At 44.7% G+C, this 22,837-nt stretch overlaps 1 protein-coding gene across 2 annotated transcripts in view; it reads right to left on the reverse strand.

The window, feature by feature from the left end:
* Nucleotides 1–3,880: 3,880 nt before the first annotated feature.
* The window catches only part of STK4 (serine/threonine kinase 4), a gene marked incomplete at both ends in the record, with an annotated part of 79,701 nt that continues 60,744 nt past the window's right edge, over nt 3,881–22,837 (reverse strand). The window contains one exon of one of the 2 annotated variants that reach the window (XM_084247954.1): nt 3,881–4,039. In XM_084247954.1, the coding sequence (XP_084104080.1) occupies nt 3,881–4,039 (159 nt within the window). Of the gene's footprint in view, nt 4,040–15,755; nt 15,904–22,837 lie in introns of those variants that run through there. The other variant, XM_084247955.1, reaches the window with a different exon arrangement.

Below are 22,837 nucleotides of genomic sequence, written 5' to 3' on the forward strand. Positions count from 1 at the left end.
CCAGGCCACATATGGAGTATCTCAATTTTTACAAAGAGGCTAGTCTATGACCCAAAGGACAGTTTATTTAAAACAAAGTGGCATGATAGGAAGAAAGGAGAATGACAATTTTAACATAAAAGCACACATGAGGCATTCAAAAATTTTTAAAGGTGGGGAGGGCAATGGAGGAAGCTCTGTTTCACACATATACAAACTAATGACCTCAACTGATTATTTACATCCAAAGTTTATAAAATAGCATTTCAAGTCAGCACATAAGCCAGTATTACCATTTTTGTTACAAAAATTTAAAGCTACAAACTTCACATTTTCAAGCTGTACAGCTGCAACAGCATTTAAGCTTTTTTCTCCCAAGCTGGTCTGAGTGCAAGCTGGTGGAAGAGATTTTTTTTCTCCAAACACAAATAAGAACATGGATTCCAAAGACAATGAATATCATCCTGATAGAAGCAGAAACACAGTGCTTAAGAAAGTATGGGTGGAAGGGTGGGAACTGGGCAGGAACAATTTCCCAGTAAATGAGGAGCTGCGATCTTTAGAGGCAACATGGTGTGCTAGAAAGGGCACTGGAATGATAATCAGAAGACCTGGATTTGAACCGTTCTCTGCCATATTCTAGCTATGTGACCTTGAGCAACAGACCTACTTTCTCTGAGCGTTTTTTCCTTCTCTGTAAAATGAGGACCATAATTACTGTCCCTCTCAGATCTATTGAGTTTTAATAGAGATAAGCTGCTCAGATAATTTCTTCCCAAGTGAGTTTGGTACCTTGTATCTTGCAAGGAATTTCTCCATTTCATTTAAGTTGCTGAATTTATTAGCATAAGGTTGTTCATAATATTGTGACTAGCCTTTTAATATCTGTAGGGCCTATAATGATGTCACCTTTCTTGTTCCTAATGTTGTAAAGAACTATTGAATTTTAAATGGCATAATATTTCTGGCATCTGTAGGTGCCAAGTAAATGTTTCCTAGATCAGAATCTAGAGTCTCAAGGAGGCAAGGCTATTGTTCTTAAGTTGCTTCAGAGTATTGTTTTGCTCTATCAATCAGTCAATCACGTATCCAGCCAGTCAGTCAAACATCCATCCATATATCCAACTGGTTGTTGACAGAAGGGATGAAAGAAAATAGAAATTTGGTTCAAAATTACTGATGAGGAAGCAATTAAGATATTCCTAGAAAATCTGACCAAGTGTCCTCAGGTTGTACACCTCTTAAAGATACAATTAGGTGTGGGTCTCCATTGTTTCTTAGGAGAGAACAAGCAAGAGGCCTTGCGAGCTCCCTGGAAGCGTGAGTCATGAATGCTCAAGCACTGACTGAAGCTCGCCGGACTACCGTGGCCTGAGGAGTCGAGCACTAGAAAACAGAAACCTTGTCATCTGATCTGATCCACAAGAAACTGAGCCCTGGCCAGAGGGCTGTGGCCAGCAAGCATAGCAAGCAGTATCCTGTGGTGGACCCATGTGTTGGGTGCACACACGCTTGAAACAAAAGAAACCCCAGCTCAAGATTCATGACCCAGGAATATTTATGGAGAAGAACTGGACCATCTTTTATGTAGGAAGGGGGGGAAATGGGAAATGGGCATTCCCCTTTGGCCAAGTGAAAAGTCCTTTTTAAAAAAGAGACTGAGGCGGGACTGTTCATTGGCACAGCAGATGGCATGGGGGAATGCCCTAACCTGCTCAATGCTTTGGTTTTTAAAATTCACTTGGCTGTCGGTCTTGACTACGAAGTCAGCTGTTACCCAGTCTAAAAATGCCAGTTAATTTAGTCTGTGTAAGAAAAGGTGGCCACTTCATTTGAAAAAGACCTGTGACTTTCCTTTTCCCTGCAGATAATGGCCCCATATGGAGATGCTGTGAATTCTGATCCCACCACTTCCTAGCTGTGTTGTCTTGGCAAAGAACCTTCTTCCTCTCTGAACCTGCTTCTTCATCTATGAAATGGAGATAAAGTAACTACCAGGGTTTCTGTGGGGTTGGAGCTGATGTATATAAAGAGTCTACCTCACTCAGGGCCTGGCATACAAGTGGATGACGGATGCTAGCTGCCATTTTTTCTTCTACCAGGATTCTCAAATTGACTTCTATCCTCTGAATCTGCCATACAGCTGCTCCACTGGTCAAGCCCTGCAGACTAACAAATACCTCTTATATTTTTTAAACCTGCTTTAATTGTGAAGAACAGAATCAGGCCACAGAAGAGGAATATTCCCTGCCTTCCCACTGATTCCAGGTTAGGGCAACAAAAGCAATTATGGAGTCAGATTATAGGATCCTGAGATGTAACCCAGTCACGGGTCCTCTATCTGAGGGGAAGAGCTATTAGAAAATGAAGTTACCTGCCCTTCCTGTCTCCCCCTTGCTGTGTGACTAGATGATGTGCGGCTTTGAACCAACCCTGCACAGGGATGGCCCAGCGCTGCCTTCTGCAAAGCCTCTGACCTGTTTTAGGCCCTAAATCTTCCCAGGGGACACTGCAGAGCTCACGGAATGACTGACCTGGAGCCATCTGGCTCCCCTTATGAATTTTTTCATAACCTGTCATCCACCAAAGAGACAAAACAAGAACAAGTTTCCATTAGGAAGGTTCCCTGGAACAACTTAACAAACACCCTCTTAAGTGTGACTCAAAGTTTCTTCCCTCAAGGAAGAGGCTGGTTCAGTGAAGGGGTGAGGCGCCGAGGCCTCGGCCCGGATCTTCCTTGGATTGCTGTGATTTTGGTCACGGCAGCTGCCTCTCTAAGCCTTAGTGGACCAGATGAGGACTGTGGTCCCTTCCAGCCCTGGCATTCTACATGTCTGGGTTCAGTCTCCCGGAGAACAAACCTCAGTCTGATATTCATGTATCCTTTCCAGAGCCCTTGGCAGTAAAATAAAAAAGCAAAGTCACATACTTGAATGCGGATCACTGAAGTAATGCCCTCTACCCCGTCTGTGAGGAATGTGGAACAAAACACCACAGGTGTGATCTTCACATGAACAACGAGAACTTAAAAAGACACTTTCCCTTTTGCGGACCGAACACAGGCCCCGTGTCTGCTGAGAGCTCCCGGCAGGCCTGTCCCGACTGGTGCACGTCTCCTCCTAAGGCACTGGGCAGTATCTGTGCTGTGACTTCAGGCAACGGGGAGAGTGGAGATGGACGAAAGGCCCTGGAAACCATCACAAAGGCCAGTTTGCACAGGGAGTACCAGGCATCTCCTGGGACTCAGAGGTAAACACAAACTCTCAAGGCTTTCCTTGGACGTCACCAGCAGCTCCGAAGCCGGGATGACCCACGTGAGGCTGATACCACAGTGCCACAGCGGGCCCAAACCTCATTTTTAAATGCAGTCCAGCAAAAGGGTGAGATTGGCTCTGGGGAGTCGTGACCCCGCCAGCCTCCCGGTGTCCAGCGCTCGTGTCCCACAGTACCATGATCACGCCGAAAAGAGGCAAACTGTTTAAAACTGTACCTGTACAGAGATGCCACCACGCTGAGTGGGGAATCCGGTTATAATTTATATATATATGCATATTTATATATTTTTAAAAAATCTTTCAGAAAGAACAGTTGAAAGCTATTGGGAGAATTAAAACAAAAGACAATGTAAAACTCCCCGAGCTATCACTCAACTAGGAGTCTCAGTTCCTGGGGTTTAAAACTCTTAATTTAAAAGCGCCAATATCAATCCTTTGAAAAAAATACACCTGACTGGCTCAGGCACACATCCGGGGCACGCTGGCTGTCCAGGCCAGGGTCGGCGTTCCTGAGCTCAAGAAGGTGCTGTGGACTAGAGATGGAGCAGGGGTGCAGGCTGACGACAGGACATGACCATCCGGAGTCCACGGAGGCCTGGGGCGCCCAGCCCCCAGGCTGGCCCCACTTAGAAGTTCTGCTGCCGCCGCTTCTTAGCCTCAATGGCATCCAGGATTGGCTGCCGCTTCGACTGGTACTTCTGCCGGATCTCTTCAATCTCCTGCTCCATCATGGGGTCGAGGGCCGAGAGCCTCTTCTTAAGGTCCTCCACTGTCCAGGTCTTCAGCTAGAAGAGAAGCAGAAAGTACAGTCAGGGCAGAGCCTGGGTCAGCCGCAGTGGAGGGAAGGAAAAGCAGCCGCAGAACAATCGGGGGTGGCGCTGGCTGGAAAGTGATCATTCATTCAAGTGAGTAACAGGGCGCCCAGCTTTTTTGAGACACTGTCTCCCTGAAAGAGTTTTAAGTGCTAATCTCTTCCATTTACCACCAGGAAATTAACAACTACTACTTCCATCTCCCCCATCTTTAATTACATATAGCACAGTTAGTGCATTGAAATAACAGTAACCTGGTGTATGCAAAGCAATGACTGCCTCCAAGTTCTTATCTGACATCCAAGATGGGCATCTGGGCGGTGATACCACACCAGGGAGGGTGGCGCTGACTGAGGAGCAGCGGCTCTCCCCCAGCCTGCCTTCTCACACCCCTGTGACCCACTGTGCCCCTAATTTGCACTGCACGGACATTTGCTGGGGTGACCCTGGGCCAGAGACCACTCCCTCTAAGCATCGGATGTGCATCGTCTATGACAACGTTAAGTGCCTGGTGAGCTCACAGGGGCAGTGCTGTCTCCAGCCTCTCCAGACCTGGCTGGCAGGGGTCAAGATGAATGCCTGCATTCTTCACAGCAGGTGGTGAGCTCACCAGCAGTTTAATAGATACAGTGTTTCCAGAACTCAAAGGCTCCCTCAAGTCTTAAAGGAGATTTATGGAAGCATCATTGCCCACAGCCCCTTCCTGAGACCTCAACAGGGAAGTGGTAAGGGAGGTGGGTGAAGGAGCCCCTTTCTGCCCACGTTTCCTTTAGAGGGTGGGTGTGAACAAGGGTGAAGTGCTACAGTGGCCTCCCTAGAAATGGTTTAGTGACCTGTCATCGCAGGAATTTTCCTTGGCCCCTCTAGGGAGGCTGGCTGGGAAGCGAGAAAAGCCTCGCAGTTAAGAGATGAAAGGCCCTTTGTAATGTGAGGCTGGAAGGCTTGAGTGTAGAGAAATGCTGGAAAGCTGGGCTGAAAAAAAACACATCTTTCTTCCTGCCTGTGATTTTATACCATCTTGGAGGTTGGTGTTCTTGGTCCAGGGACACCCCAAAGAATGATGTTTGCTTAGTCTTTAGCTTTTTCAATCTCTTCTCCAAAGAGAGGACACCCCAAACCTAACACTGAGCATTATTGGTCATTAAGGGCTTAATCTTGAGGCCCAGAGACCCTAAGACCTGGCTGGCTGTGTCACAGTAGGACACGTTAACTGCACAGACAGAACCCAGCTCCTGCACCTGTGGGCTGTGATGAGGACAGAGGGTTAATGAGTGGGATGTTCTCAGCCCAGCCCTTCCTCTTCAGCAGATAGTAAGCCTCCCACCAGTACCAATTATCAGCTTTGTGATTAATAACTGTATTACTGCTGCTATTATTCTAAATATTACTGTTATTACCAATATTATTGGAAAGTCTGATTACTCTCCCATAAGCAAGCCCTTCCTGTAACCTCTGATCCAGGCCAGAATCAAAAATGTGAGAAAGAAAATATTCTGCTCCACTGCAGGACAGCAATGCCTAAGGGCCAACACCTTCACACAAAGCCTGTCGTCTTATTTATAGTCAAACAAAATATTTTTCATCCAATCATTTACCAAAGAGTCACTGAAGTCCTACTATGCGCTGGGCACTGTCCCAGGAAACACCAGCAGCAAACAACAAAACGGATTATCCTTTTTTTTTTTTGGTGGTGGGACCCTCGAGCAGCTGTGCCACCAGGGGAGGCCCCAAAATGGATTATCCTAATGAGCACACGCAGGGCAGGGACAAATAACAACACAGCAAATCAGGAAATGTCTCTTATGTTACAGGGTTAGATGGGCTACAGAAAACAACAAGAAGAAAACACAGTGAAGAAAGGGGAGTTGGAGATTGGGCGGGGAGCCTTGCTTCTTCTCCGTCCTCTGGGATGAAGAGGCAACTGCAAGAGGAGAAAAATGAAAGTGAGTGGAACTGCCCTGGCTCTCCAGTTTGGTCTGAATTTCAGGCAAGCCCCTTCGCCATCCTAGGCCTCAGTTTCCCCATTTGTAAGAGAGGGCTCAAATGATCTTAGATGATCTGAGGGGTCTTTTCAGTTGCCATGCTTCTCAGCGTGCCATCTGCGTGTGGGTCACCCTCATCGGAATCTCCTGTCCCAAGTACAGATCCCTGTGCTCTGACCTAAAGCTACTTAACTGGACTGAAGAACAGCAGGACCTTGAGAATGTCATCTGGGTTTTCCTTCCAGCACCCTGAGCTGCTGGAATAGGCTTAGGTCACCCGAGACCCTCAACTGGAATGAGCGCGTTGGAAAATGAATGAAAGAATACAAGTTATTATTTAATATTAGATATGTTCTGGGTCTTTATTTAGAGGTTTGGTGAAGTTTTTGTGACTAGAAATATGCTGTAGGAATCTTAACTTATTTATTATCACTCAGCCTCTCATGAAACTGGGTTTGTTGTACCTTGTTTTGCTTAAAGGAGCAATTTCCAAGAACCAAAGTGAGACCAAAATGAGAACTTAATGAAATTCTTTATCAGGGTCTCCCTCGTGGCGCCAGGGGTTAAGTCTCAGCACTATGAAGCTACCGACAGCCACTGCAGCTCGAGTTCGATCTCCTGCCAGGGAGCTGACCCACATGGCGCAGCAGATCTCTCCTGTCTCGCCCGCCGCTCCCCTCAGCAGTGGATTTCAGTCAATCTGCCTGTTCTGTTTCCCATGCTGTCTCTAGTGAGTCCTCTCACCCCCCACACCTCTGGCCTATGCCCCAGTTCTTGTATACATAAATAAAATAAATCTTAAAAAAAAAAATTTACTTCATCAGATGTAATCAGGAGGTGAGACACAGGACTCTGCAATTTAAAGCAATTATTTAGGTCTTTCTTCCAAAGCCTCAAGTTTTGAGAAGCATGCTTCTAAGTCTTCCTTCTTTTCCTTTTGCAAAATTCTATTTAAAAAATTGCTGCCTGTCATCTCTCTCTAGGTTTCCAATTTCTTTTTTTTTTTTTTTTTTCCATGCTTTATTTATTTGTTTGCTGGTTTGTTTGTTTTGTTTATACATGCACTGGGTACAGTCAGAAGCGCGGGAGGGTGAGAGAATTCACCAGAGCCAGAGCGGGGAGCAGAGCAGGCAGAAGGACCGAAGCACACTGCTGAGGGGAGCAGCGGGCAGCAGGAGAGGTCTGCGCGCCATGTGGGACCCTCCTCTGGTGGCCGGGGAGCAGCCGGGGATCGAACCGGCGCCGCAGAGGCCGCGCGCAGCTTCACAACCCAGCGCTCAACCGCTGCGCCACCGGGGAGGCCCTAGGTTTCCAATTTCTATGCACCTCTTTTGCCCTTGACGCTAATCTGGGGGGTTTACCTGCAAGCAACCTTGCTTTATTTATCTCAGCCACCTTCAGACTCATTTACTTCCCCAAAGGCCTTTGGGGCTTAAGCTACCCCTGACCTATTAGAACACAATCAGCCAGTCACTGCTAAGGACTTGGTCACACCATCCAGATATGGGTATTTCTGAAAAGTGAGCTTAGAGAATAGTTTTATGGTACCGAGCACAGCTTTTTGCCTTCCTGGTTTTTAGTGGCATAAATTTTAAATGGATATCACACCATAAAGCAGCTGTGGTGCTACAGCCAGGCCAGGGCCTGCACCCAGAGGAGCACATTCTCAAGGCGCCCAGGTATGTCACAGACCCTGATTTTACCAACTAGGGAGATCACCGGGTAGTATCTCTTCTACCCTAGGATTTTAACATCTTCCCTGTACCGTGATTCTCACATTTCAATCTCTAGGCCAGGGTTCTCCTCTGCTCTCCAGACTCACACATCAGAGCAGATCCTGCTGGACATCCCAGTCGCTGGTGAGCTCATGCAAGTCCTCCCCTGCCCTCATCCCAAACCTCCTCTTACTTTCCCGTCTTCCCCATCTCAGGAATGGTACCACCATCCCCCCAGATACGCGGTCATCCCCAATTCTTCCCTTTCCCTCACTATTCCCCTGCCCACAATCCTTCAAGCTAATCTCTGAAATACTGAGACAACGCAAATCCAACCACTTTTTTCCTTACCAACCTCCAATCCCTCAATTCAGACTACCATCATCTCATAGCAACAAACATAATGAAAATTACAGAAATGAACTGGGTCACATCACCCTCATATTTCTATTGCACTTAGAAGAAAATCCATGTGTCTGGGAGCTTCCAAGGCTCGACATCTCTAGCCCCACTGTCCCCCTCCAACCTGAAATCCTACCACTCTCCCCTTTGCTTGGGACCCTACAGCCACACTTAACTTCAGATTTCTAAGCAGGCCACACTTTTCCCAACCTCAAGGGCCTACACAGTAATCCTTCTGCCTGGATGGCTCTGCCCCAATTCTTCCTTCTCCTTGGGCCTTAGTTTGGATGTCAGCCCCTCAGAGAGCAGAGCAAGCCTCCTCCGCCCAGCATATCTGAAGCAGCAGCCGCTTCCCCTTATTACCTCAGTACTGAGCTGCCTTCCTCCAAAACAATCAGGGTACATTGTTCTTAGTCTCCTTTACATGCAGTCTCTCTTTTAGGATGAAAGCTCTGAAGGCCATGCCTTTGTCTTGTTCACTGTGCTAAGCGTAATATTGTTGAAGAAATGAGTAAAATGCCCTCCAATTCCAGTCCAATGACATGGAAGCCACTGGAATCGAGGAAGCAAGATGCCCTGAGCAGCACTGCCTGCTACAGGCTCTGGGTGAGGCCCGGGGGTACTCTGTGAAATAAGGAGTTAGCTGTTCCCTCAAGAAGCTTACAAGCTGAAAGGTGATTTCTCTCCACATTCTTTTAAAACAGAAGTACGTCTCTGCTCATTCGGTTAAAACGTGTGTTTGGGGCCTCCCCGGTGGCGCAACGGTTGAGTGCTGGGTTGCGAAGCTGCCCGCAGCCTCTGCAGCGCCGGTTCGATCCCCGGCTGCTCCCCGGCCACCAGAGGAGGGTCCCGCATGGCGCGCAGACCTCTCCTGCCTCCCGCTGCTCCCCTCAGCAGTGTACTTCGGTCCTTCTGCCTGCTCTGCTCCCCGCTCTGGCTCTGGTGAATTCTTTCACCCTCCCGCGCTTCTAACTGTACCCAGTGCTTGTATAAATAAATAAACAAATAAATAAATCTTAAAAAAAAAAATATGAGTGTTAACGGTGCTCGAAGCTGCCTGAACTGAGTCCCATGTGCCAGACACCGGCTCAGCACTTTATCTGCACTAGCCCATGAAAAGTATGGCCCACGGACCCCTCAGAGTATGAGAATGGTCCAGGTACCCATGAGAATGGTCCATGAAATAAGCAGTGTTTCCCCACGGTACAGAGGTGAGACCAAGGCCAAGAGGGATACAGGAATTTGTCCAAAGCCCCAGGTCCAGACCTGTGAGCAGCTAAGAAAGGATGAGACCCCTGTCTCACTACAAAGCTGGTGCCAACTGTGTCAAGCCTGAGAAGCTGAGAGAAGGGATGCCTGTGCTGAGGACCTCTGCGGGCCTTACCTTTGTATACATTTATGGGGCAAAGGAGGGGTGCTCACACCATTCAAGCAAAAGCCTGAATTTTAGAATTTTTTAAAAATGAAATGCAAATCTTGTCATTTCAGGAAATGATCACTTAAGATACAGGGAACTAATACAATTAGGTTAAGTAACGAAAGGATTATGAGTTCATTTGTCACCACTACTAATAGCTACTCAAAATTCCTTTTGAGGTGCCGTATGCTTCTGCTGATTAGAATTCTCCATCTTCCGCTGTGGGAATGCCTACTCAGCCTTCCGGCACAGCTCTGATTCTCCTCTCCCCAACTACCTTTTCCTTTTACTAAAGTGGGAGCTATTTAAGAATAGCAATTATATCCAATATGTTTCTTTAGAGAGTCAGACCAGCACAAAAAAGAATTCTCAATAAATATTTATAAGGAAATATACCCCAAATCTCTAAGCCTTTACTTGAAAAGGATGCTGACTTTTTACTGGGCTACTTTAATTGTTAGTAAGACACTGGATTTTCAGAAGCTTAAAACATATGTAATAAGGCCCTCCCTGGTAGTGCAAGGGGTTAAGTCTCAGCACTATGAAGTAATCTGCAGCCGCTGCAGCATAAATTCGATCCCAGCCAGGGAGCTAATCCACATGGCACAGCCGACCTCTCCTGTCTCGCCCACTGTTCCCCTCAGCAGTGTATTTCAGTCAATCTGCCTGTTTTGCTCCCCACTCTGTCTCTGGTGAATCTTGTCACACACACCCCGCCTCTGGCCTACACCCCAGTTCTTCTATGCTAAAATAAAAAATAAAAAATAAATAAGAAAAGAATATACAAGAAAAAAAATAAAAGATTCTGAGTTTTATGTCACTTAGCAATTGCTAATGGCTCCTGAACTTTGGAAAGAATCTATCAGGAAGCACTGTACTTGTTAATGATCAATATGCATACAGGAGGGAACAGGGCCAGGCATCTATCATCTATCATCTAGTTGTCATCAGTTTTAATCTTAAAATCATACAGTGTCCGTACTTAAATGTATTTCAGAATACACTGAGGCTGATCTATTTTACAAATGAGAAAACAGCCCCAAAGGGAGGGAACCTGTCCAAAGTCACACAGCAAATTAGTTCCCACGAGTGTGATGCAGAGTCTCTATTCTGCTCACTCCCAATTTATGCCCCTCCTAACTGATCTCCAGTCCCAGATTGTGACTCCATTGTCTCCACCCAGCCTTGGTCACGCTACAGTGTTCAAGACTATTGACTCTTAAGGACATTTACCCATTCACTCACCCCAAAAAGATGGCCTGGGGTACCTCCTATCTACCCGGCCAGGCTGGGCACAGTGAAATGTGCTTGTATGCATAAATAAGTAAATCTTAAAAAAAAAAAAAATGTAATAAGGGTCTCCCCGGTGGCGCAGTGGTTGAGCGCTGGGTTGCGAAGCTGCCCGCAGCCTCTGCAGCGCCGGTTCGATCCCCAGCCACCGGCGAGGGTCCCACATGGCGCAACAGACCTCTCCTGCCGCCTGCTGCTCCCCTCAGCAGTGTATTTCGTCACTCTGCCTGCTCTGCTCTCCCCTCTGGCTCTGGTGAATTCTCTCACCTTCCCGCGCTTCTGACTGTACCCAGTGCTTGCACAAATAAATAAATCTTTTTTAAAAAAAATGTAATAAATAAGTCTAAGAGGACAATACAATTTTGTTAAATAAGGTTGTATCAATTACTCCAAGTTGAGAAGTGTTTGCACACATCAAAGTGAACAGCTCATCCAGCTGCAACAAAATTACAAGGAAAAGGGACATAAAAATTCACTCTGGATTTGGTTGCTTATAATGGCTCTTAGAGCCATTGGGTTTACAAATTTCACACTTAAGGAAACCAAACTGAGAGGAAAACTATTAGGAAGTTAGCAAACACATAACCTCTTAGAATAATTGTAAATGTCTGAAGGCAGAGTATGAGAGTAGAGCAGAATATGATTCTCGGGATAGCTAAAAGCACTAAAGAGAGACATCAAAAGTATCATCATTCTTGTGGAGATATTAATCTTTCAGAAGATATGAAAACCTAAAACACCAATTGAACCAAGCTGCTGTTTTAATGTAGCTTAATAATTCAGGAAAAGAGCTACTAGCTACTCACACAAGAATCCCTGCAGCCTGTGCCTCTGTACACTTTCTGGGGATGGAAATTTCCAAGATAAGACAAAAAGATCAGGCTTTTTCTCTTTCTTCTTGCCAAATGAAAGAAGCCCAAAGAATCCCAAGTAAAATCTGAAAGCTAAAATGCAAACTGATCTCCTCTGATTCAATAGGAGTCTGAAAATGCATCTGCAGACTAAATAGGATCCAATTTAAGTACACTTAAAGAACAAAATGTGGGAACTAGTCAAAGGTGGAAATAAAAGCTCTGAGTAAGGTATTTTGCAGGCCTGAATTTTTAGAATTTGGGTTTTCTCAAAGTAGGAAAACTTGTAAGTAAAGAGTATTCACTTCCTGGATATAAAACCTCTGTGAGTCCTATTGCTGGGAACACCCATGTAATGAAGGGCCAGAGATTTACAACTCAATACCCCAAAACAAATCTCTCACTATCCTTTGAGAAAAAAGAAGTCTGCAACAAGGGTAGACAAGTTCCATCCTGTCAGACTCTTTCCTCAAGAGCTGGTAAATCTTGGGAATGGAACCTCCCACAGGTCAAAAACACAAAATATGTCTAGAAAGGAGGGGGGGGGGGGAGAGACTTGATTATGCCAGAAGCATATGACTGTTAAATACATAATATTTTTATCTTAGTTAAATTTTACTGATTCAAGATAGTCTACAAAAGATGCTCTTTTTTCCTCATTCTGTAAGAGCATTAATATGTATATGTCCTAGATACTCTGGGACAGTCTTTATTCTTTTCAACAAGTGTTTAATTAGTATGGCTATTCCAATATGCCTCAATTTAAGCCATGGTAATATTTTTCAAATATGCATAAAACCACAAACCACAAAAAATTCTTCAACCATGTGTCCCAGTTTCTTGGTGCACCACACTCCGAGCAGTAAGCTCATCTAAGCTCAGAAATAAAAACAACTGTCTTTGGTATGACATTGTTCCTTTAAAATCTGCATCCTAGGGCCTCCCTGGTGGCGCAAGGGATTAAGACACAACCTACCAAGCTGTCCATAGCCCCTGCAGCGCGAGTTAGATCCCCTGGCCGGCCAGGGAGCAACCCACATGACACAGCAGACCTCTCCTGACTCGCCCGCTCCCCTCAGCAGTGTACTTCGGACAATCTGCCTGTTCTGTTCCCTGCTCTGTCTCTGGTGAATCCTCTCACCCACACCGCACCCCCCCACCTCTGACCTGTGCCCTGGCTCTTGTATGCAAAAATAAATAAATCATTAAAAAAAAAAAACTGCACCCTAAATGTTTACTATAAGGAGCTCCAATGTGGGGTCTGAATACAAGGGGGAGTCTGTAATGGGAGGGAGAGGGAGCAGTGAAAGGAGAAGAGTGCAAAGACCATGAATGGTAATAAACCACAGGAAGGTGTATGCCATGATTAACATGATCTTTATATGTCTACAAACATATTCTTTGTAAATGCTGTCCCCTCATGAAGTGTCTGATTAATAAGGCAAGCACAGTGTTATTACTGCTTTTGACTCGGCAGTATTTCTTCTGAAAGTGTTAGGGGGAAAAGGATGTCCCAAAGCAAATTCCATATAGGCTTTGTGGACTCCACCCCCACCCCAGGTCAAAGCCAAAGACACTGGGAACTCCAAATCCCATCACCACCAAAGGGAAGGTGGCTGGGACCTGAGGGTGGGGTTAAGCAGCCAGGTGGATACAAAAGGCAGACACGTGGGCTTTGGGGGGCTCTCTCTCTCTCTCCATTTTGGGCTCTCGGCCAGCTTGCAGCGTCCGGTCAGCTCTGAGAGTGACTTTGGGTTTCCAGGTCGTCGGATCGGGTAGGACGCATTAAAGACTTTATTTCCCTATTTTCTCCCTGAGTTGTACCTTTTCCTTATTTTCTTTTTCTCTTGTAAATAAATCTTTTATTAACCCTTTTGTGTGTGTCTGTAGTAGAGTATTCATAAGTCTCTTTAAAGCGCGCGGGTGAGGACCCACAGCCAGGAACCCGTTTAATATCGGGCCGCTCTATAACAAAAGGAACAGGGAGAGGATATAGGTCACCAACTAATTGCCTCTCAGCTCTGAAGGCACCATTCTATATGTGCTCTGTGATAAACAATGAAACCCCTTCAAGTGCTTCTTCTTCCCTGCTGTTAACCTTTCTCAGCAGAGGATGGAGGGACAATGAGGGCGGAGGATCTCCGGAGGGGCCGGCAGGGGGCCTGCAGTGAGGACAAGAATATGGCTCAGTCACAGCCCAGCCCCAGAACATGGCCATAACCTTTCACAGCCCTGACAACATGGACACCAGAGCCCCATGTGGTTCATAGGCCCAGGAGGTCTCCTGCCCCACGGCCCACCTATGTGACTGGTTGCTGATCACCAACTTCTTGTCTGCACCCCAGAGGGGAGCCTGCACACCCAGACCTCCGGGCTAGCCAAACCAGCAAACTCCTCTGCTGTGCCTTGGGCTGAATCCTACCTTCCCCGCTGAGGCCAGAAGCCTGGTGGTTTGTCTTCACTGGGTACAAGTGCTCGGCCTTGGGACCCATACAGTTTCCCTCTATCTTATAGTTTCCCTTTTATCAAAGGCAATAAATAATTTCTTGTGTTAAATGTTCCCCATTTAACCTCACATGTGGTTTCTATCACCTGAGTGGGTCCAGACGACTCTAGAGAGGAAGGGAGCACGTAAGCCCACCTGAGAACATGCTTCCAGCGAAGGGAAGGGAAGGGTTTCCAAAATGCCAGACCCCGCATACAAATTTAAATATGAAAAATGCCCAGATAATTTTAAACCCAGAATAATCTGGCTTTGATGTCTATTTACAGCTCAAGTGTAGCATTCAAACACTCTCATTTGCTCCCACTGAGAAGGGTATGAATAGTGAGCTGAGAAACTAAAAACATTTCTTACAGCAGTTACTACATTCAGCACTTCCTTCACTAACCCTTAAAGCTACAGCCATTAACCCGGCTATGCAGATGGAAGATCTGAGGTTATATGGACAGCAGGCGGCAGAGACCTAAGATACATCTGGTTCTGGCTGGTTCTAGCCTGAACTTTTAATAAAACATCACTCACTGTCTATTGGTCAGGGCCTTGACACACCCTCTCAACTGCAGAGCGAATGAGCCCAAAAACATCACCAAGCAACTCGGATACAGAGTACCCAAGATTCAGTTGCTTGTCTGGTTAACAACAAGGCCAGCAAGGCTTGCTCAAGTCAAGTTACCATTAACACTAAGTGGTTAAAGGCAAGAGACTGGCTCTCTGCATCTGCAAAATGGAAAACACTGAAAATTCCAACCAACCTTCTATAAAGTTTCTGTGAGAGATAAAATAATCACATGGGTAAAAGTTCCCTGGGAATGAATTTTGGGTGAAATCATAAGACACAGCATCTATAGGCAGAACTTTTAAGCAATGGCACAGACAACTTCTCAGAAATGTCCAGAAGGAGTGAAGAAAAAGCCTGTGGAAAGGTAGCAGAAGCCAGGAAACATGCACGCCCTTCGAGGACCTTTCCGATCATTCCCTGAATGATACGGTGGTGTCGGAAGTTTACTGAGAGAGACAATGGCTTCTAGGAATTCAAGACCAAGCCATCTGGCACCTCAATTTCCAGTGAAACCACATGGGAGTGACCTCAGGACTGCCCTCATTAGGACCTTAGGTGACAATCTACCTTCTGCAGTTCTTAGAATCCACTTCTGATCTTCTAGTCTAAGCCACCGAAATTTCAATTATTTCTCATCACTATTCATACTGTCTACCAAAAATTCACAAAACCCATACCCTGGACTCAGCTCTTTGATTTACCATGTGGTTGAGATAAAAATCAGCCTGTATTTTAACAGCAAAGAATAATTGGCCATAAAGAATGAACTCTAAAGGAGGCTGCCAAGCAGCCACAGATCAGCAGTCTCACAACCAAACAAAGGAAATGAAAAACAGTTTCCAGCTCACTTGAGGCTGAGACTGTTTTAAGCAACCTCCTGGGGTCACAAACCACCAACATTTTAAGCCTTGCTCTCCCAGTGCCATTTCAAGAACTGAGTAAATACCAAGCTCAAATCAACTACTGCGATTCACCGGCAGAACCAGGCTGCTGTGACTCCAGACAAAGGGGACATTCATGTGCCATGTGGCTTCTCAGAAAGCAGAGCTAAACAGCAGGTCTCTCTGGCAATTTCGGACACATATTTCTTTTTCAGACTGCTGTTCTTGGCTGGTTTTCTGCAAGTAAAAAGTACAGGATCTCATTATATTCCCAAGTACAAATGAATTCAGCCTTAACATACTTTTAAACCCAGCTTTACAAGAAAAATAAGAAATCTGAAACAAAAATAGTAAGCCTTGTCAAGCACAATTTAGGGTAGTCTCACCAGAAACTGCTAGGCATGATTACCCCAGGAAAGATCCATTAACATGCAACTGGGGTTTATCCTGGCTCCCTCCTGGCGCATCCACATGGGCCTGCAGGGTCTGAGACCAAAATACTAATCGTGTTCTCTATTCATCTTCCAGCAGAGGAATATGAAAATAAAAATTAAAAAAAAAAAACTTATAAAGCAAAACAGGCATGGAGATAATCCAGAATGGCAAGAGGCCGAAATGTTTCAAATCCTGGCTTACTCCATACACTTTCTTAAGAGACAAAACAACAATAAAAGCAAACACAAAGCCTCAACTCCTAAACCTCTTGTTGACAAGCAGAAAGTCTGGCCTAGTAAGTTAAAATGAGCTAGAAGCAACCTAACTCCAATCAAAACACTTCCAAATATTAAACACAAAATAAAAGGGGAATGACTAAGTCAATGAAAATCATACAGTGTGGTGGACTATTAAATAACCATCAAAATGATTTTATAAATGTTCTCAGTGATATAAGAAAATGTTTAAGATATTAGGCGGAAAAAAAAAAATCAAGATGCCATATTATGACATACAGAATGAGCTCAGCTATGTCCAACAATACAAAAGGATGAAAAAATACAAATACATTAAAATATAAACTGATCATTGGGGGTGGAGAAAGCGACCTATAGGAAAAACCTTTTTCTCAAAGGTTTTCCTCTATGTCTAAAGCTTCCTATAATGGTCATGTACTCTTTTTAGAATATTCTTTTTAGAGGGGGTTGAAATAGCACTATGACATAGAAGAGCAAGCTAACACTGCCCTGCAGACCAGGTGCCATCCAAGTGCTTTACCTCATTATCTTATCTCACTTGATATTTACATAGTCCTATGTGATAGGTGTGACTCTGATCCACACTGGATAGGTGAGGAAATGAGGGTTATTGGATAGGTGAGGAAATCAGGGTACACAATAGGTACAGAATATAGGGCATGAAGCCCAACAGAGTGACTTGGTGGTTTGACCACAACACAAACTGCTTCTCACCCACAAGTGGCAGAACTGACCTCCCTGCCAGCAGGCTTGACCCAAGAACAAACCTCCATGATAAATTCCACCAGAGAAGACACCGTTATAATGACTACAAGAGAGGGATCTACCACAATACTAAAATACTTGGTAAATCTTCAAACCAGAAGAATTAGAGGCACCTCTAACTAAAATGACAAAGAGAATCCATCTATTATCACTGCAGGTGAAATGCAACAGTATAGAAAATTCAACCCACAGCTAATCCCACAATGCAAGAGAGAGCTCGGAACAGCTATCAGAGAAAGACCTCTGCTATCTATTCTTCAAAAAGTCAAAAAAAAAAAAAAAAAGCATTTTAAAGATACAATTACTAGAATGTGGAGAAGGAGGATCTGAATTTGCCCTCGCCCCAAAAGTTCTCGGCCAACAAACAAGAGAGACTGACCACTGGAGGCTGGAGGATAGAAACTTGGGAGAAATAATAAAAACAGCGTCCCTGATGCCAAATTATATAAGCTTCACCCAGCCTAGAATGACCCCTGACTCTTTTTTTCAGTTAGCACTGAAGGCCTTTGGGTTAGAAATAATCAATTTTGCTTGGCAAAAAGACATCAAGACACAGAAGTACTTGGATCAAATTCTGTAGAATCAGCCTATTGGAGCTGCATTAAAGTGAATGCCAAAACCAATATGGTGCTCTGTTCATGGCTCTTTTCTAGAGGTTTTAAAAGCAGAAAAATATTGAAACTTGAAGTGGAAACTTTCTATCTGTAAAAAAACAAGCCATTGTATATATCAGAAGTCACTGAAGATTTGATAATTCCAGATTCACCATGTATAGTAAAATCATTGATTGCCAAGAAAATTGGCTGTTTCTAAAAATATGAAGCCGGGCCATTGCCAAAATAAATTTCAGACAGAATGAATACTGAAAAGGAAATAAACATTCTAAAACAAAGTAAGGGTTAACATTTTTATAGTCTTGGGATGAGAAAAACGTCTCAACAAGTATAAAATTACAGAAAACCTCAAAATCAAAATACATAAAAATTAAAGCTATCTGAATAGACATCATAAAAACTGGGAAAACTTAATTTGATACATAAAGAGCTCTTTGAAATCAATAAGAAAAATAACTCCATTAATAATTAGGCAAATAAGACAAACTGAACATTCAGACACCAAAGATAATAGGAAAATATGACAATACCTATCACAATTTTAAATTTACAAAGTGTGACCAAGACATTTCAAGACATATACATCTCACACAAAGATGGTCATTAAAACAGTGTTGATGTTAAAAAGCCAGAAACCACCTAAATGTCCACAACTTGCGGGTTATTTGAATCAAGGTCACAAGGGCAAATGCTCTCAGGGGCTAGCACAGGCAACAAAAGTAAGCTCATGGAGCCAGCTGTAAAACAATGGACAGGAAGTGGTGAGATCTGTGAATGAGAGTTCATCCCCATTTCAGTAGTTCACAAATTGTAAAAACCATCCCTCCCAGCCCCTCCCTCCCTGGGGTTAGATGGGAGCCCCAATGTCCTGGGGTGAAGCCCCACATTCTGATCTCTCTGCCACCCCCCCAGGGGGAACCCTCGCTGCTGAGGCTCACTGGCCCTCCTGAGCAGCTACAGAAGCGTTTGCTGATGCGGCAACACTGGCTCTCAGGGCAGGGCAAAACCTCAAAGGCCATCCAGTCTAAGACTGAGTTTTCCTTGAAGCTACTGTCCTTCGCCTGTTCTTTGTCTGTTCATTGGGCCCAGGTACAGACCGGTGGGCAGGGGGAGGGGGCAGAGTGAGGGGCAGAGGGCCAGCAGTCAGGGAATAAGGATGAGCCACTCCCGGCGGATTTTCATCATTCAGAAGAACAAAACTGGGGTGAGAGGAGAGGTGGTGCAGTGACAAAAGGCAAAATCCTGTGCACCATGTACCTTTTATATACCACACATAAAACTGCACATATTGATCAAATATCAGCAACTCAAGCGCCGGCTTTAAAGTTCTCACATCAAGCGCTGTTTTCACAGTACCCACTGTTAACATTCCTTCGGCAATAAACTTCTGGGCAGCTGTTATCCTCATTAGCCACGCTGGCAAAGGCAAGAGTTGCCACAGATAATGTGACAGATGGTAGAGGGAGTTTTTATCACAAGATCTTAATTCATTCCAGGAACTCGTTTAATTCTAGAAAGGTTAGAGTTTATAATTACAGTGTCAGCAGCACTTCCAAAGTGGAAAACCTCCACCTAAATCTGGAATGGAACATTTTATGTGTGAAAATAACTGGACTCTTGATTCTGTCACAGCCGGGGGAAGAGCACTTGGGAGAGGATCAAATTTGCTGACTTGACTTCACTTTACACCACTCCCTGACAATGTTTTAAACTCCAAAATAGAGACATGAACAAATTAGTTGCCAAGAGTTAGGAAAGAGGGTGGGGAGGGTGTGCCCATAAAAGCCAAAGGGAGGGACTTGTGTGATGAACTGCTCTTTATGTATTAGTGTCTCCATGTTTTCACGTCAGTGTCCTACTTATGATGCAGTACTAGAGTTTTGCAAAGATGCTAACACTGGGAAAACCCGGGATCTCTATTATTTCTTACAACTGCACGAGTCTACAATTATCTCCATAAGTTTAGCTTCCAAAGAAAAGAATATAAGTAAGACTCTTAAAAAGACACATCCACGCCTGAAGGCTACACAATCCTGGAATAGTCTTTAATAAGATCTTCCTGAACACAGCACCGACTGGGTGAGTGGTAACCGTGTAAAGTGGAAGAGAGTCTGCCCTTCCTCTGGCCGCCTCTGGCCCAAAGTAGTGGCCCCAAACAAGGGGAACACTGGGCAACTTCTTGCTCTGTCTCTGTGCTGTGTGTTTTTCTCTATTTGTCTGTCAAACACACACACACACATACACACACTGAATGGTAGGCATTCAGCCTATCTTATTTCCATGTATAAGGCATAGGCGGGGGACATGACCTACCAGAGGAAGAGCTGCAGGTGCTCCACTCAACTGCACCATGGAGATTAAAACTGTTCTGAAAGAGAACACCAGAGTGGGAACTCCCAGGCCTTATAGCTCCCAGGCATGCACAGGTGGGAAGCAATATGATCAGAAAACACAGAAGATCTGTTTGAATCAGAAGTTTGGTAGCAAACCCTACCTAGAAGGAAGTCACCGCAGAAGTAAGCTCATCTGAGGGACAAGCGAGATACCTGAAAGCAATGTTAAACTCGAGGTGGGGGCCGCCGCAGCAGTGCCCCCGACACAAGCGGGAGAGAAGCCTGGGCTTCACACACACCCAGCACCTTCAGCTCTTCCTCTGGCAGGTCATCTCCCCTACCTGAGCCTTACACGTGGAAAGTAAGATTGGCTGAATGCCTACTAAGTGTCAGGTGCCCTGCTAAGCACTTTAAAATCATTTTCTAATTCAATCTTCTCAATAGCACCAAGGTAACAGGATTAGTACTTTTAGATTAAGCAGGTTGCCTTGAGTGATAAATCTCATAAAAACTGAAGCCAGGATTGCACACAGGTCTATGTGGCTCTTGACCAGTCTGTTTTACTGTCTCCTGTGCTCATGTTGGTCTCCCGGGCATCCAAAGCACCTCCCTGCATTTTAAAGGACCAGGAAAAACCTACAAGTCCAGAGCATCTTGTATATGCTGGTTCCAGCTCAAGTCACCCCGAGACAGATCTGTATTATGTCCATTTTAAAGATGAGCAAACAGACTGAAGGCTCCTGAAGAATTTTTAATCTCACCTTTATTTTGCAGATGGAGCAACAAGAGCTCCAGAAAGATTAGGTAGCGGGATGAGGACACAAAGCCAGTTACTGTAAGAGCTGAGATCTGATTCCCAGTCCACAGTTCTCTTTAGCTAGATCTAAGCTGTCACTGAAAGGAAGCTGCCTGTCAACAAAAGAGTAGGAAAGTCAGGCCCTTTGCTAAATTCTTTACCTGCTTTATCCCACTGTGATCTAGGGGATTCCCAAGAATGCAGCTCCAAATGATGTTTTCTACTAACATTTGACCAAAGAAGAGGGAAAAGTTTAAATTTCACATCTTCTCAAGTGCTAATTAACATGTTCCCATACACACCGATGAACGGATATTACAAAAGGGAAATACGAAAATATCTGGAAAGTCTGCAAAGAATGCACAATGGGTTCAAATAACGTAATCAAGGATCGCCTGGGCCTTGGGAGCTGTGGCTATTTGCCAAGCGCTGAGGAAGAACATCCACAGAGCCCGAGTTAGATGAATGCTCGCCATGGGCACGGGTGAAACACTCCTCACCATGTACGTGCATGCTTCTGAGAAAAGCAAGGGTCTTGACGTCAGCAACATTGGGTTTAAAGCCTAACTCCACCAATATCCTGGAGAAAAGCAAGGGTCTTGACGTCAGCAACATTGGGTTTAAAGCCTAACTCCACCAATATCCTGGAGTTGGCAAATAGCCACAGCTCCCAAGGCCCAGGCGATCCTTGATTACGTTATTTGAACCCATTGTGCATTCTTTGCAGACTTTCCAGATATTTTCGTATTTCCCTTTTGTAATATCCGTTCATCGGTGTGTATGGGAACATGTTAATTAGCACTTGAGAAGATGTGAAATTTAAACTTTTCCCTCTTCTTTGGTCAAATGTTAGTAGATAGCTAAGCTTTGGAAACAACCCAAATGCCCAAAAATAGATGACTGGATCAAGAAGATGTGGTACATATATACCATGGAATATTACTCAGCATTCAAAAAAGATAAACACATGCAATTTGCAGCAACATGGATGGCGCTGGAAGGGATCATGCTCAGCGAAATAAGCCAAAAAGAAAAAGAAAAATACCGGATGGTCTCACTCATAGCAGGAATCTAGAAAACTTAAATAAGGGACCAGGAAAATGAATAACTATAAGAAAGTGAAAATCAAAATCAACAAAAAACTATGAACCAGAGACACTTTTTGGGGGGTGGGGGGCGGGAGGGGAGGGATTGGGGTCAGAATGGGGGGGCTGCAATTGTATGGGGAATATAAAAATAAAATTATTTAAAAAAAATAAAATAATATAAAGCCTAACTCCACCACTCCTCACTCATGTGCCACAGTGGGACATAGAACCTAGAGTCTGAGACCTCTGTCAAGTGAGTGGGAATACAATCTACAACACAGGGAGGATGCAATATCTGCTGTCTTCTTCATTTTCTTCTCGATTCTACAACCTTAGAGGCAGGTGGCCCTGCCAATACAGTAAGACAAGATAAAGGGAAATGGAGATATCAGTCAAAGGGTACAGTTTCCAGGGCACAGCTGAGGAGCCCCACAATTCTACCGGATAGCATGGTGCCTCCACTTAACAATCCTGAAAGGTCTACGCAGACGCTGCCATGGTCTTAGGCTGTGTTCTTATCACACAAAAAATAATAAAGAGGGCAGGAGGAAAAAACAGAGCAGTGAGTAACCACTATAAAGATTACTAAAAATATGCAATTATCTACCACAAAGGTAAGAGAGGTAAATTTACAAAAAAGCCCAAATTGAATAGATAACAGGGTGTAAGAGACGAAAAATGTAGAACTCAGTGCCCAAGTGAGGCTGAACGGCACACTGTGACAGAAACACCACTGCGGAGTCTATCGAATGTTCGCTGTAGCCATTAAGACTCCTCTTCAACAGACATTTCCGTTTTCACAGAGGTGGTATTTGGCTGAAACCAATAGTGCTTTTAAAATAATAATGCCTTTTTAGTTAGCATAACATTTTGTGAACAGTAT

The sequence above is a fragment of the Talpa europaea genome, assembly GCF_964194135.1.
Source record: "Talpa europaea genome assembly, chromosome: 11".
In the NCBI taxonomy this organism is placed as follows: domain Eukaryota; kingdom Metazoa; phylum Chordata; class Mammalia; order Eulipotyphla; family Talpidae; genus Talpa; species Talpa europaea.